General features: G+C 50.3%; 1 protein-coding gene across 1 annotated transcript in view; it reads right to left on the reverse strand.

Annotated features, from left to right (window-relative positions):
• LOC138512971 (myb-related transcription factor, partner of profilin-like) overlaps positions 1-16,848 on the reverse strand; it is a 196,463-nt gene that overhangs the window by 12,814 nt on the left and 166,801 nt on the right. Inside the window, exon 3 of the mRNA XM_069627696.1 lies at positions 633-1,059. Coding sequence (XP_069483797.1) covers positions 633-1,023 — 391 coding nt within the window. The 5' untranslated portion in view covers positions 1,024-1,059. The remainder of the gene's footprint in view (positions 1-632; positions 1,060-16,848) is intronic.

The following is a 16,848-nucleotide window of genomic DNA, read 5'->3' on the forward strand; positions in this document are numbered from 1 at the left end:
CTGGAGGGTTTGTGTGCATGATCTGCTACTTTGTGTGCACCCCCTGCCCTCTCTTGTGAGTCCATTTTATGTATGCTTTATTTGCTGCGGTTTCCTTAAGGCAGGAGATGTACTGTGGTTTGCTTTCTATCTATTCTGTCTTACCTGCCTGCACGCACGATATCATGAGAGTTCTGTGTGTGGAATCCTGTGTGAGTGACCAGCTGAGTGTACTATGTATGATGGTTGGAGAGAGGCTGGCTGAGTGGACGGTGGGCCAGTGGATGTCCCAATTCCTTTCTTAGTACCTCGTGCCTAAGGGGCCTGTAATATACCTGCAAACTGCAACTACGAGAATAAAGACTTCTTCCTGTGTGGCTACGGCTCCTGGCTTCCCAATCTGGTGCCAGACCATACAAGAGAAGATACAACGTAAAAACAAATAGCATGTATAATCATGTGCAAAGACAGAACCCTGAAGTAAAACAAAAAGGAAATTTATGAAAGGAATAGAACATGAACACGTACCATTTGTGTTGCAATGCAGTGGGATCACTTCATTGCTACCCTACAGTGTATTTATGACCATATAACATACCATACATTATTTAGTGCCACATAAGCCCAACATTATCTCACAAACCAGTACTTACTGGAGGGCATGCCTTCACCCGCTCCTGTGTCAATCTCTTCTACATTGGCCAGGATGAGAATGTTTTTCACTTTCTCTTGGAGGGGTGTTAACTCCATGTCTGCAGGCGGTCCTATTCCCATCCTTGCTTTATGCTCCTTGATCTCTTTTAACTTGTCTCTTACTCTTTGGCTCAAATCCTGCCATTTCTTTTTTAGATCATCGACAGATCTTTCTGTGGTGGCTACTTCATTCACCTTACATACGATTTCTTCCCATACTGCACTTTTCTCTGCTAATATAGATTTGGGGTGTAATGGGTCAACCAGCTGAGGCACCCTCTTGGTAATTTCCTCGATGAGAACTTCAAGCTCTTGATTGTTGAACTTGGATTTCTTCTTTCGACCTGTCATTATAGTCCACTTGTTCAACCATGGACATCGCAAATGCTGCAATGGAACAATGTGATATGATTAGCCATGATAAAGTAATCTGTACATATTCTCATCAATAGGACTAGGTGTATATTTGCCAGGGTAGCATCAGAATGTCCACTGTACCCAAGAGTCATTGGCAGGTGTGACCTAATAGTGTCTCAGCAAGTAGCTTCAACACCAACCTGGAGATGCAGCTGGGAGGCCACTCTCCAGTAGTCTAGAATTAATAGCAGAAATGATCAAGGCTCTGTAAGGGCTATGATGGCATCTCTCCCATGATACCTTGCAATTTGGACCCTACGCTGATGCTAGAGCAGCCTCCTAATGGCGGCTCTAATTTCAGAGTGGGACAGTCTGCTTTCCAACTAGTAGGTGGGCCACACCTACACGGTTCCCAACACTGCTCCCAATCTAGTGGGTAATCACTGAAGAGAGGCACTCAAACTCTCTCTTTCCAGATGGCACAGCAAATTCAAGGATCCTACCATGCTCCACCTTCATCCTCCCGCGGTCACTGTTGCCCGTACTGACAATGTACCAGCAGCCCTGCATTCATAGAGGTTAGAGGGAGTAGTTTAAAACGCAAATAAATAAGAAAATAAAACTACCCCCTCTCAAAGATACAATGCAAGAATCAGTGCAGATGGTGAACATTTCACATACATGTGTGGCAAGACAACCAAAGGAAGGATATATCAGGTGGAAGATAACAAGACATTGATGGCAATGACTTCATATTGGGTGTGAATGGTGACAACAATTGGGCCATGGTGCAACATAATTCAGACCCTCCAGTTTATAGCGATTTTGCGATTTGCAATAAAATCGCAAAATCAGCTGCTTGCCGCTACTCGCGGTAAATATATGTGAATGGGCGCGAAAATGTACACATCAAACATTCCCCTCCAGGATGTCTGGAGAGGAGTGCTTAACAACTGCTTGCCGTGTTTAGCATCTGCCTGCCTATCTTCATTTGAAATGCATTGCTACTTCATGTACTCCGAAAGGCAGCTCTGTAGACACATCCTTTGATTTGAAAGGTTAATCGACTACACAAAGATCTCTGGTATATTTAGAACATTTTGGACATAATGTAGTCTGAAATTCCCATTGTTTGGAACTTGTATGTGGTCACCTTGAAAAAGACGTTGGTAAATTATGTACACCAATGAAGCAAGTCAAGGCTTCTTTCGGATCAGAGTGTGTGAGTTTATGGGGAAAACCCCTGCCAAATTCCTAAAATTACACACCCTGTAACTTCAGCATAAAGGTTGTCAGTGCATTCTAAATAGGAATGAACGGCTGCCTACCGTCCATGTCAACAACTTGCAGAGAATAACTAAAGGTATTCAATCTGAATCTGCTTTGACTCTGTTTTCAGCAGACCTCTGTTGACACAGGTCAAAGGTGCGCAGCCCCTCCCAGGCCTGTAAATCATACTGCTGGAACATTCTATTTGTTTATTCCTCTCCCTGCTACACCTGTTGCACTCTTTTCACCCCTTTGTTTACTTGCCTTTGTTTAACTTTTCATCTGCCACCCTTTCCTTTTTTCTTCCTCTTTTTAAAACCCTTTCTCATTTGTTATCCCACAGTTCCCTGGGTTCCTACCTGTTGCTAATCTGAGCCCCCATCTACCTCCTTTCCTCAGTGTATCTATTCCGAAGCCCTATGTGCCTCTTCCATCGTCATGTGCACTTCTCTCACACAAACATTGCATGCACACATTCGCACCCTTCCATTCACACTCACTCTCTCTTACATACACTCTCGCGCGACCGCTGCCTAGCATACAACCACACACCCTCACATCATCCTTATGCATAGTCCTACCCTCTCCCTTTCTCACAGTCTCCTGCTTTCTCCTTTCTATCACATGAACACAGTGTCCCAGATTGTCAGTGTTGTCCATTCCCTTTGTTGCCCCTTCCTTTCTTTCGGCTACTCTTTCCCATTTTTTCGCACGTTGTTCCCTTCACCTCTCCCTCCTTGTCAATTTGACCCCCCCATGTGCCAATTTACGACACCTTACTAAGCCGCCCCCTCTCTCCCCTTTTGCCTCCATTCTATGTGAGCACCCCCTCCGCAGGCCTGCCCATCCTATTACCAGTAATTTATTGGCACTTTCCTCTCTGTGCAAATCCCATAGCCCTCACTTCACCCCGTTTACCTGCCCAATGTCTCTATTCCCGTATCACCAGTATCTATTTCCCAACTGTCCCATATTCCTTTTGCTTCCCCCTTCGACTTTCTCAACCTTTCACTGTACGCAAATCTGGACATCCATCTGCTTTCTAGAACGTGTTTGTTTTGGTTTAGGTCGATTTTACCGCAAACAAATGGTCGTAATGACCAAAAGTTCTAAAAATGCTACCACGAAAGGTTCGAACACCAAAAGTTTGTACCTTTGGTGGTAGCATTAAGTATAATAAAAGAAAAGACTGCGGGGGTGTCCCTCGCAACACCCCGCTCACTATACTGAGTGGTATAGTGAGCGGGGTGTTGCGAGGGACACCCCTGCAGCACACCTGTAAAAAAAAAAAATGAAAATAACGGGGGCTGAAAGGGTGTTCCCCGCAACACCCCGCTCACTATACTTCACAGTATAGTGATCGGGGGTTGTGGGGCACACCACCTGCAGCCCCCGTAGTACGTGTGTTCACATGAGGAAGGTGCACACTTTTGTTAGTTGGCACCTTTCTCATGCGAACGTTCCGACCGTGGCCAAATTAGCCGCGGTCCGATCACTCTGATTCTTTATTTTGACTCCCTTGTTTCTCTGCCATCATGTCGACTTGCAAACACAGCGAGTACTCTCGCACTGGCTCAGCATGCATACACACTCCCCTTGCACACACAATCTCTCACACCCTTGCACGCACACTCATCCTCTCAAACACTTGCACACACTCTTGTTCCCGGTGAGTAGCATGCATGTTCACCCACTCACATCTTTGCACGTACCTTTTGTCTGCCACCGTCACACACACCCTCACTCTAGCACCTTACCCTGGCACCCAATTTCAGAACTGGCCCCATCAACACCACCACTCAGGGCTGCAGAGACAGCACCGGCACCAACACTGCCCAGGACCTCAGCGGACACACCAGTACAACTGGCAACAAACCCCCCACCACCCAGGGCCCAGTGCAACCAACACCATCACCCAGGGCCTTACACGCAGCACCATCCCCAATCATGCCCTCCATGGAAGTGCCACTGCCACAAACCATGTCCTCAGCAGTAGCAAAGGCCTAATCAACATCACCTTAAGAGGACGCAGCACACTCACCAATCATTCTCTCAGCAGAAACATCCCTCCCACCAACACTTCCACCCATGCCTTTTGTGCTAGTTCCAACACAACCATCTTGTTCTAGTGAGGCAGCACCAGCCCCACAACCAACACCACCACTGGATGCATTGCTGGTAGTGAAGCCAACACCATTACCTATGGGTCTCAGCAGCGTCACACGTCCCACCAACACCACTACCTTGGACCTCAGTGGCAGCGCCAGCCACAGGATCCATACCACCACTGCTCTGACCCAAGACCTTGCTGAGAGTGCAACCAACAACTCTGAGAAGTAGAGACAGTGCATCCCCCTCAATAACCACGAGCAGGCAATTGAAAATGCTGCAATAAATGCCATTGTCTGCTGCAAAATTTGCATTTTTGTGCCCCGATATCCTGGTGGGTCTGCATAATGGACACTGACATGTTGTGTCTCAAGTCCAAGTCCAAGATATAACATCAGTCGCAGGGAGACATTTGGCCAGACATTTCAAGGGTTTATTGAGGAGTTAATTAAACCAGATATAAATCCTAGGCTTTTGAGAAGAGCCCCTTCTGTAACTGGATATACTGTATGTATACTGAAATGTGAAAATAGTGCTGTAATATTCTTGGTAGTAGCTGGATTTTGAGGATTACATTTCACACAAGGAAGACATTCAGATAAGCGTTCCCGACACTATTGAAAAACAGGGTCATAGAAACCATGTGCTTGCTGGGAGGGTATTTCACAGATACGGGACCGTCTGTTGGAAATGATTGAAAGAAAAGCATTTCTATCCCCGTTTCGTGGACGTAAATCCAAGTGAGTTTTAAAAGATAAAATCATGACAGGGTCAGAAATGGAGCTCCCATGATTTGCGTCTCCCGCTGCGCCTGTGCCCAACAGACTCAAGTTAGTTAGTTTATTATTTGTATAGCGCCGCCTGGCCCTGGGGCATCCAGGCGCTTGGAAAGGTTACATAGTTACACAAAAGGTACAAAGTATTCAATACAGTAGTCAAGGCATTGTACAATCGATTTCTCAGACAGGCATATTCGAAAAGACATCAAAGATATATATAACACGGATACGGATACGGATATGGAAAGGATATAAGCATTTGTAGGGTAGTGGCCTGTGTGATGAACTAGCGTTTTAGACTTCTTGGCAAGAAGCCATGCTTTGGCTCTGTGTCTGAAACGGTGAAAGGAAGGTTCAGCTCTGAGATTGGTGGGAAGGGAGTTCCAGAGTTTAGAAGCGAGCACAGTGAAGCTTGTACCGCCTGCTTTTTGGAGCTTAAATCTGGGGATGTTTAGGGTCTGTGTTTGGGCTGATCTGGTTAGGCATGATGATGTGTGGAATGTGAAGTTGTCCGAAAGGTATCTAGGTGCTTGGTTGAATGGACACTTGTGTGTGAGAGAGAGTGTTTTGTAGTCGATTCTTTGAGGTATGGATAGCCATTGGGTGGAGCGTCTAGCATTAGAGATGTGCTCATGTTTGGGTATGTTCAGTGCTGATCTAAGTGCATTGTTTTGGATAACTTGGAGCTTGTTGATGTTCTTTTGGCTGTTGCCCAGGCATAGCACATTGCAGTAGTCAACTTTTGAGAGTACTAGTGCTCTAGCTAGCGTAGTACAATTAGGGGTTGAGAGGTAAGGTCTACTTGCATTAATGAGCTTACATGTGTAAGCAGTGGCGGAGGAGATGGCATTGATTTGTCTAGTCAGAGTGAGGGAGGAATCGAGATAAATCCCCAGAGTTTTGACACTGTTGGAGACCGGGAAGTTATTACCGTCAATTGTGAATGTCTGGTAAAGTTTGTTGAGGTTGTTGAGTCTGGATTGGGAGCCTAGTAGAAGAAGTTTGGTCTTGTCGTTGAGGCAGAGTCCGTGTTTGGCCATCCATTCTTGTATAATGGAGTAAATGTTGTTAAGTACAGAGTTGTCAATGAAATAATCACCAGTTAGTGGGATGAGTATTTGGCTGTCATCTGCGTAATTCGTGTAGATGACACCCATATGGTCCAGTTTGTCGAATAGAGGTTTCGTAAACACATTGTATAGTGTGGGGGAAAGACAGGAGCCCTGGGGGATGCTGCAAGTGACAGGGGCCGGAACAGCGGCTGCAGTGGGAGCAAAGACCCTCATGGATCAGTTGTTTAGGAAGAACTGGATCCATGCGTTAGCCTTGTCGGAGAATTTGGCTGCTGAGGTTAGATATTGGCAGAGAATATCGTGGTTTACCAAATTGAAAGCGGCAGAGAGGTCGAGGAGGAAAAGAAGGGATAGTTTGCCTTTGTCTTTGAGGTTGTCCATTTGTGTCTTGAGGTAGATTAGGGGTGTGGGAAGCCTGATTGTCTTAGTCCTAGCTAATTGTTTTTCTCAAGGTGGTCCTGGATCTGCAGGTAGGCAGCTCTATCGAGGATTTTTAGCAAGAAGGAGACGGTAGTAATAGGTCTGTAGTTGGTAGGTATGTTAGGGTCTAGAGTGGGTTTCTTGAGTAGAGGTAAAATCCAGAAGTCTTTTAAGTTGTTGGGTACTATACTGGATGGGAAGGAAGAGTTGATAAGAGAGGTGATGAATGGGGCAAGATGTTTGGCCGCGTCTTTGATAACTGGAGCTGGGTAGATGTCTCCTTGACATTTGCAGGCCGATTCATGGAATTAATGTGCGCCGAAAATCGCAGCGCAAGCGTGCGAAAGCCGCGCACATCGATTCATGAAAGTCCGTGCGCGTGTAAATCCTGGGATGTGCGCTAAAATCGTGCGTGGCGCATGCGGGCGCACACGTCATCAAACACTGTGCGCTACGCGCACAGCGAAAGCACACATAGCGCGGCGCACACAACAAAAGTGGGCGGAACACGGGGCGTAACACGCGGAATGGGGAACAATGCATGAAAATGTGGGCATTACGGGGGAAGTACAGGAGGCAAATGCGCAGAACGCCCACACATATTCATGGAATCGAACAGGGGAAACGCGTGCGCAAAGAAAGACACGCTAATCCGGAAACACGTACGCCAGCAGGAAGCAGGCGTACGTGGCCCCGCGCAGCATAAAAGTGTGCGCAAACAACAAACAAGCTCAGACGCTACGATGAATATACCGTTCCTCGCAGCAGTGGTCGTGGGACACGGCAGGAGGAGGAGGATAGCCAGGCCCTGCATTTTTACACCCAGGACCAGGCTTTTTGGGATGCCTGATAACCAGGTGTATGGGAGGTACAGGTTTCCACCACACATAATACTCGACCTGGTGAGTGAGTGGGAGGATGACCTCACATCACCCACCCTGTGCTCCCAAGCACTGAGCCCCTTGGAAAAGGTGCTCAATGTACTGCACTTCTTGGCCACTGGTTCATTTCAGCGGACAAGTGCCATAGTGGGGGAGTCTCACAGGCCACGCAGTCACGCTGCCTACACCAGATGTTGGCCATCATGACTGCATGCCCGTCAGTCCGCAGGCACATATACATGCCCAGAACACGCAGAAAGGCAGGCTGCCATCCAGGACTTTTACGGGGTGGCACACTTCCCCAAAGTGCTAGGTGCCATTGATTGCACCCATGTGGTTCTACGTTCACCCAGGGCAACTGAGCACATCTATAGAAACCGCAAGCAATGGCATTCCATCAACGTGCAGGTAGTATGCAATGCCAAGGGAATCATCACATCATTATATGCCAACTATCCAGGCTCCACCCATTATAGTTTCATTTTCAGAATCTCACCCCTAAACAGGGACCTCGAAGCTGGGCGGCATGGCGATACATGGCTGCTTGGTAAGTATAATTGCCTCTGCACATGCATGTCAGATACTGAGTAATGTCACCCACTGTGGAGTCATGCCTCGGGTGGTGCCGCGGCGTGCACTCAACCCGCACGAGCCCGGAGACACTGGACACCCTGACAGCATGTCCGCCCAACTATCCATGCTCGACCTTCCCGGTGTAGCAAGGAAGGGGGAAGCCGCCGCGGAGAGCCGCGTTGCTGACGGCCGCGGCAACGCTGCGGAAAGCGCCGCTATAGACAGCCGCGGCAATGCCGCGAGAGGAGCCTCTGCGGACAGCCGCGGCAGGCCCGTGGAACACTCACCTGGGTTCCACTCCGGTCCGGGGAGGACTTCATGTGGCTGGAGAAGGACGCCCATCGTTCGGATGCGTCCTTACACCACGTGGCCACGGATGCATGGCCGACGCGAACCCTCACCACCTCAAGGGAAACTGGAAGGGCGACAGCCCGGGGCGGCAACCTTTAAGGGGGGCGGGACAAAGACCCAGGAACCAATGAGAAGGGGGTTAGCCCAGGCTCCCAGTGATTGGAGGGGGTTTGAAACCTCCTGTTATGATAAAAGGGCGCCAAAACAAACTAATGGGTTGCTCTCATTCCACAGGACACGGAGAAAGGAGAGAGAGGAGAACCAGAGTGGTGGGCCTATCCGGACACCTCAAGATAAGACCAGACCAGGATTAACGTCGTTATATTCTGGAAGACCAAGACACCGGTGAAGTTAACCGGGAGGACTTGAATTCCCTTAACCATAACGATATCCTTCAACCAGTGAATAAATTATCGTTTCAGCATCCACCTGTCTCCGAGCTTTACTTCACACTGGCGATGAAGGTGGGATTCCGACTCCGCTATGGAGACATTGATAAAGACCCTGACCGAGGGACAACAGCAATTGCAACAGATGGTGCAGCTACAGTCACAACAAGCAGCTGCGGATCGGCAAGCCTTTCAACAGGCCATCCAGCTACAGGGTACTATACAGACCACTGCGCAGGACAAACAGTATGAGACCATAACCCGTCTCACGGATGCAATAGCTAGTACGAGAAACCAACCACTGGTGCCCTCGGCCCTCCTGCAGAAATATAGGGACGGGGAGGACCCCGCCTTTTTCTTTACCAGTTTCGAACGCATAGCCAGGAACGCGCAATGGCCTCCGGATCGGTGGGGTCAGTATGTCGCCCCCCTTCTATCTGGGGTGATGCAGGGCGCCTACCAGGCGGTAAACCCCAACGGCAATACGCCGTACGGAGAGATCAAGGCCGCAGTACTAGACCGTTTAGGACTGGACGATGAAGCATACCGGATCCAGCTAAGGGAAGCCAGACTCAGGGCTGGGGAAAGCCCACGCCAGCTGTATTATAGGATAAAAGACCTAGCTGAGAAGTGGTTGCTGGCTCCAAACCCCGCTAACCAACCCCTGCTCGACAAAATCATACTGGAACAGTTCATAGAAGCCCTGCACGGGCAAATGCAGAAATGGGTCAGACAGCACCATCGGCCCACCCTAACCGAAGCAGTGGACATAGCGTCGGCGTATCAGAAGGCAGTTCACTTCCGGCTACCACCCGCAGGAGTATCAGCCCGCATTGCCATCCCGGTTTCCGACCCCCATGTGATTAGGGGTAGCCGAGTCCTACCCTTCAGGTGGAAACCCTCAGACGAGAACACCAGGAGACCAGAGGACAAGAGACCAGGAAGCGAAGAGAAGGCCCCAATGCCGACACCTGGTTACAGGCAACCGCAGTGTTATGAGTGCAACGAGTGGGGGCACATAGCCCGGTTTTGTCCCAGGAGAAGACCGGTTGAACCCATGGACATCGGTTACCTGAACCCAATAGACGAGGAGGGCGTCCTGGGACCCTATGTGGGTGATATTCGTGTCAACGGCCGACCATCACGTGCACTCTTGGACAGCGGCAGCAGGCAGACGGCCATATCACCAACCGTGAGTAACTCTCCCTGCTTGTCTAACGTAAAGGTACCTATCCGATGCATTCACGGGGACACCAAGTGTTACCCAATGAAAGATGTAGTGATTGACTTAAAAGAAACCTCCACTCCCTTGAGGGTTGCCGTCCTACCTTGTCTTCCCACCCCAGTGGTAATTGGGACTGACCTTCCCCACTTCAACCAGACCTTAAGGGACCCAAGGGAAGAGAAATACCCACCCGAATCCAATGTTACGGGAACGACCCCTGTTTCCCGGGAACCCCTACCAGGGCGGAAAAGGCGGACCCGGATGGCATGGTGTCAGGCCAGTTATATGACCCGACCCATCGATTGGAAGCTTGAAGATAACGAGGACACCATAAGGGGAGAGACCCTAGCCGACCCAACCCTACGTGTGGCTAGGGAAAGAGCAGCCCGGGAAGGGGAACCCAACCTAGCCAGTGGCCCAGGGTTCCTTCTACGCAATGGTCTTCTATACCGGAGGTATAAGGGTGACGATGACGCCGTAAAGGAACAATTAGTGTTACCGAAGAGTCACCGTCTTATTGTACTACAACTGGCCCACAATCATCCCTGTGGGGGTCACATGGCCTCCCTTAAGACCCAACAAAATCTTCTAAAGAGGTTCTTCTGGCCTGGCATTTACGGGGAGGTAGCCCGACATTGCAAGAACTGTTCCACCTGACAGCTTACCAGCGGGGTACTACCCGCCAAGGCACCACTACAGAAAATGCCCCTCATTTCAATCCCATTCCAGAGGATCGGCATGGACATAGTGGGACCCCTGGAACCAGCCAGCCGCGGTTGTAGATACTTGTTGGTCGTAGTCGACTACGCCACCCGCTACCCAGAGGCCTTTCCCCTAAAGGGAACATCGGCCCGGGTATTATGCGACCAACTAATCCCGTTCTTTGCCCGTGTGGGGATACCCTCCGAGATAATCACCGACCAGGGCACTAATTTCATGTCAACTCTCCTAAAACAAATATGTGGACAGCTTCAAATCAAACAATTGAGAACCTCTGTATACCATCCCCAAACTGATGGGCTGGTAGAACGATATAACCAGACAATCAAAAAAATGCTAAGAAGGGTGACGGGACCGACCGGGAAAAACTGGGATCGGGCGATCCCCCTTGTGTTAATGGTGTTAAGAGACACCCCACAGTCTTCCACTGGTTTTTCTCCCTTCGAGCTTTTGTTTGGGAGACAACCTCGGACGATACTGGACTTGGTTAAAGAGGAGTGGGAATCCACGGAAGAGGTGTCCTTAACCGAGTATACAGAGGAATTAAAGGAACACCTAACCGCGTTACGTACACTGGCCCAGAACAACCTTGGTCATGCCCAAACAACTCAAGAAAGAAATTACAACAAGGGGAGCCGGATGAGAACCTTCAGCCCAGGGGACCAGGTATTGGTACTCCTGCCTACTAGCACCAACAAGCTCTTAGCCAGATGGAGAGGGCCCTACAAGATCATTGATGTGCTAAGCCCAGTGACCTACCGGGTACAACAACCCGATCGAACTACCCCAGAAAAGGTCTACCACATCAACCTTCTAAAAAAAATGGAACGAGCCTCTTCTGGGCGCCTTTGTGAGCACCGAGGAACCCGAATCGGAAGAAATCCTGAACACCGTTCCCCATACACTGGATGCAGTCAACTGGGGTGACACCCTTTCCCCCGAAATGAAGACGGACATTAGGAACAGGCTGTTCCCCTATGCTGACGCTTTTTCCTCCTTACCTGGACGAACCAACGTGCTTGAACATGTAATCAAAACGGACCCCGGACCACCCGTGAGGCTTAGACCGTACCGGATACCTGAAGCCAGGCGGAACATCATTAAATCCGAGGTGGATGAAATGTTACGGATGGATATCATCGAGTCATCTGTTAGCGTTTGGTCGTCCCCCATAGTGCTCGTTCCTAAACCGGACGGTTCGGTCCGGTTCTGTATGAACTACAGACAGTTAAATGCGGTGTCCCGATACGAAGCCTATCCAATGCCTCGGATGGACGAACTACTGGAGGGCCTTGGAGCAGCCCAATTCTTAAGTACTCTGGATTTAACTAAGGGCTATTGGCAGATACCCCTACGCACCAAGGATAGGGAGAAAACTGCCTTCTCCACCCCACAAGGCTTATACCAATACAAGGTTTTACCCTTTGGACTCCATGGGCCCCCCGCCACGTTCCAGAGGCTGATGGACATCATACTAAGACCGCATGCTGGATACGCTGCTGCTTACCTGGACGACATTGTCGTGTACAGCCAATCCTGGGGGTCGCATCTGGACCATCTGGAACTAGTAGTAGCTGATTTACAGAGGGCAGGGTTACATATCAACCCCAAGAAGACCACAATGGGAACCCCCGAAACCAAATATCTGGGCCACATAGTGGGTGGGGGAGTGCTTAAACCTCAGTTGTCCAAAACCCAGGCTATACGCGGTATACCGACTCCCACCAACAGGAAACAAATACGAGCATTCCTGGGGTTGATCAGATATTACAGGAGATTCATCCCTGACTTCTCCTCGGTGGCCGCACCTTTGACAGACGCGTTACGGCTCAAGGGAAATCCCAATCTGACCACCAACCCAAGTGCCTTGAACGCCATAGCGGACCTGAAGCGACGGATCACGTCAAACCCGGTCCTCTGTTGTCCGGACTTCCAGAAACATTTCTTTTTACAGACAGACGCCTCCAACCAGGGACTAGGAGCTGTACTGTCGCAGGAGACCGGAGGGGATCTACAACCGGTGTGCTTCATCAGTCGGAAGCTGTTGCCCCACGAGGCGGCTTACTCGACCATTGAGAAGGAGTGCTTGGCCATCAAATGGGCCGTTGACTCACTCCGGTATTATCTGCTGGGTCGCCGGTTCACCCTGTATACCGACCATGCCCCCCTCCAGTGGCTGGCTCAGCATAAGGACACTAACCAGAGGGTTCTCCGCTGGTTTCTCTCCCTTCAGCCTTTTGACTTCATCACGTTGCACAGACCTGCCCGATTCCAGCTAGTGGCGGACTATCTGTCTAGATGCTCACCCTGGCCCAATTGGCCTGGGATCGGAGTGGGGATGTGTGGAGTCATGGCTCGGGTGGTGCCGCGGGGTGCACTCAACCCGCACAAGCCCGGAGACACTGGACACCCTGACAGCATGTCCGCCCAACTATCCATGCTCGACCTTCCCGGTGTAGCAAGGAAGGGGGAAGCCGCCGCGGACAGCCGCGTTGCTGATGGCCGCGGCGGCGCTGCGGAAAGAGCCGCTATAGACAGCCGCGACAATGCCGCGAGAGGAGCCTCTGCGGACAGCCGCGGCGGGCCCGCGGAACATTCACCTGGGTTCCACTCCGGTCCGGGGAGGACTTCATGTGGCTGGAGAAGGACGCCCATCGTTCGGATGCGTCCTTACACCACGCGGCCACGGATGCATGGCCGACGTGAACCCTCACCACCTCAAGGGAAACTGGAAGGGCGACAGCCCGGGGCGGCAACCTTTAAGGGGGGCGGGACAAAGACCCAGGAACCAATGAGAAGGGGGTTAGCCCAGGCTCCCAGTGATTGGAGGGGGTTTGAAACCTCCTGTTATGATAAAAGGGCGCCAAAACAAACTAATGGGTTGCTCTCATTCCACAGGACACGGAGAAAGGAGAGAGAGGAGAACCAGAGTGGTGGGCCTATCCGGACACCTCAAGATAAGACCAGACCAGGATTAACGTCGTTATATTCTGGAAGACCAAGACACCGGTGAAGTTAACCGGGAGGACTTGAATTCCCTTAACCATAACGATATCCTTCAACCAGTGAATAAATTATCGTTTCAGCATCCACCTGTCTCCGAGCTTTACTTCACACCCACTAATGATATCCATCATCGCCTCCCCAGGGGACAGTGCCTACCCTCTGAGCACCCACATGATGACGCCAATTCGGAACCCCACCACAGCACCTGAGGTAAGGTACAACACAGCCCATATTGCAACCCGGGGCATAGTGGAGCGCACATTCGGAGTGCTCAAGTCACGCTTTCGCTCCCTTGACTGCTCTGGAGGGCAGCTGTGCCCCCAGTAGTGTGCAGGATCATAGTGGCAGCATGTGTCTTGCACAACATTGCAACCCGCCGGGGCCTGCGGGCGGACATGGTGTTGCCCCCACATCCCCAACCACATCCACAGCCGCTGCACATGGGAGGTGAAAGGGCACGTGGTGAGGCAGCCCGTACACAGCTGGTGGCTAATTACGTCACCTAAAATACTACCCCTGTGGAGTGCACACAGCCTGGCACATACCAGCTGACAATCAATGATGATGACATAAGGGACAGTCAACTGTCACAACCATACCAGCCTGAGATTGGTCACCTGGCAGTGTTACATTGTGTGCATCCCTACCTACTTAATACAACCAATGCCGTGTGAAAAAAAGACACACATTCATGCTGCATGAATTACTACCACCTTGAAAAATACACCATGAAAATAGTGCCATGTCACCCAAACCCTCCCCAGCTCAGCTACCCAACACAGCATGGCGTGTCATGCAATGTGAAAGCTACAAAATTAATGCACAACACATGACAGAAGTGTCACAAAGTGCACTGTTCCAAATATAAACCGGCCACAGACAATATGCTCCCAGTAATCAATAAGAAACAGCACACATGAACAAATACTTACCAGCAACACAAAACAGCAACACAGGATGAAAGTGTCAAAATACGACAGTACAAAATCAAAGTAGTGCAAGTCTCACAACCTGACTAAGCCAGCACATCAACGCCTTCCGACTGCAGAGTGTTGCTGTCTGGCAAATGTGTCAGTGTACTGCATACAACACGAACTGCATCTGCAAAGGAGACGGCCTTGTAAAGACATGAAGAAGGTACATGTGAATAAGGAGAAAGACATGGATGCACAAGCACATATCAATACACCATGCAGTGTTCAATCCAACAACAATCCCCACTAGGGATGTACACACAGTTTTGACTACAGACTGCCCACACAGCTCATGGGAGCCCAATGTCACTGTGTAAGTTACTGTCACTTGATCACACCCTTTACAAGCCCATGGAAAGGGGAAGCAGGAGGGGTGTGTGTGTCAGGAACCCAAGCATCTAACCCAAAGACAGGACAAGCCTGCATGTGCCCAGCTGGAATACACAGTGGATGACCACGGAAGCCACACAAGGCATCACACTGTAAAAAAAAAAATACTAAAATCAAAAATGGCCATGTGTGGACCAGGGGTGGGGGGGCCACCCAGGAGGTTCGAGGACAGGGTGCACCCCAACACCCACCTGCGTGGATGTTGCGAAAAAAAATACCTCTATGGGCTCATGGTCTGCACGTCTACGCTAATGTGGGAGAACTGCTGTCGCTCTCTTCCCCCTCTGCTGCTATATCAGGAGGTGCCGGTGCTATGGGAGGCAGCCCACGCAAAGCCCTGGTATGGTCCTCCATGGCAGCAAGCATGCAGGTGTGGAAGGTCTGGTTCTGGAGGATGATAGTACGGAGATCCCCATGCAGCACCTTACGCGTTGCCTGCATTTCTGCATGCATGGCCTCGGGTGATGCCCGGATCTCCTCACGTGTTACCTGGAGCTCAGCTGAGAGCGAACGTGTGAGCTTCTCCAGCTGCTGTTCTGCCCTACAATTTCGGGAAGCCTCAAGTTCAACCAGATTCTCCCTGAGGAAATGGAGTTCTAACCTCAGGGCTTCCCTGTGGCCCTGGGACTCTACAGATATGGCTTCACGCAGAGTCTCCAGTGCCGCCCGTCGGTCCCTGTTGGACGCCAACATGTCCTGCCTGTGTGATTGGCAAATGGACTCTGTTGCCTGCTGATGGAGCTCCATCTGCCTTTCAGGGGGGAGAATGGAAGTGGCCACCCTATCCATTGCCTGAGCCCTCATTTCAACCAATGCTCCCTGTTGTGCTGTTATACTGTACATGGAGTTTTCTCATACAGTATTGCCTGGTGGCGCACGGCGATCTGAACCTTGCTGTGCATAAGCATGTCACATATCTGGCATTAGGGCTGAAAAATGTGTTGCAAAAATGGGAGGATTGAAATAATCAGGCTGAATGAACACTGAAAATTCTGAACAATGTTGTTGCAAGATGACAGTTCAAGGGCAACTGCAGTAATGTGGTGCTAATTGGCTACTGTGGTCAGAAGGGATACTGTCATACCCAAATCCAAGGCCGGTGAATGGTTTAAAGGAAGCACATGGGTGACCCATACCACTCAGGACTACACACCCTCACTGGCACTCAATTAGAACACGTCACCCAAGCAACATACACATGGATTACAGACACATGCATGGGCACTCACCGGACAATGCTTTGTAATCTGGTAGGTCTCCCACGCCTTGGATCTGTTCCTCTGTCACGAAGGTTCCAGCAACAGACTCATGTTCAGTGAGTTGGTTGTCCTCTGGTGGAGACCCACTGCCAGTCACCAGAGTAGATGCATGATTTGAAGCGAGCTTGTTCTTTGCTCTGCGTTCCAGGTCATTCCACCGCTTGAAGAATCATCAGCTGTGCGCCTAAGAAATCCAAGGGCACTAATGTGGTCCGCGATGGTCTGCCAGTGGGCCCTACGTTGACCAGGCGTAGTCTTGCACCCTGCAGTCACCACCATTTCGCGGCTATGTGCCGACACATAGGCCACAAGTGCATCAAGTTTGGTGTCATTAAAGCTAGGCTTCCTTGACGTGCCGGAGTGTGTAGCTGTGTCTGGGGTCTCAGCCTGTAGTGCTAGAG

Source organism: Ambystoma mexicanum, chromosome 12 (assembly GCF_040938575.1).
Source record: "Ambystoma mexicanum isolate Mex_15411 chromosome 12, UKY_AmexF1_1, whole genome shotgun sequence".
Classification (NCBI taxonomy): domain Eukaryota; kingdom Metazoa; phylum Chordata; class Amphibia; order Caudata; family Ambystomatidae; genus Ambystoma; species Ambystoma mexicanum.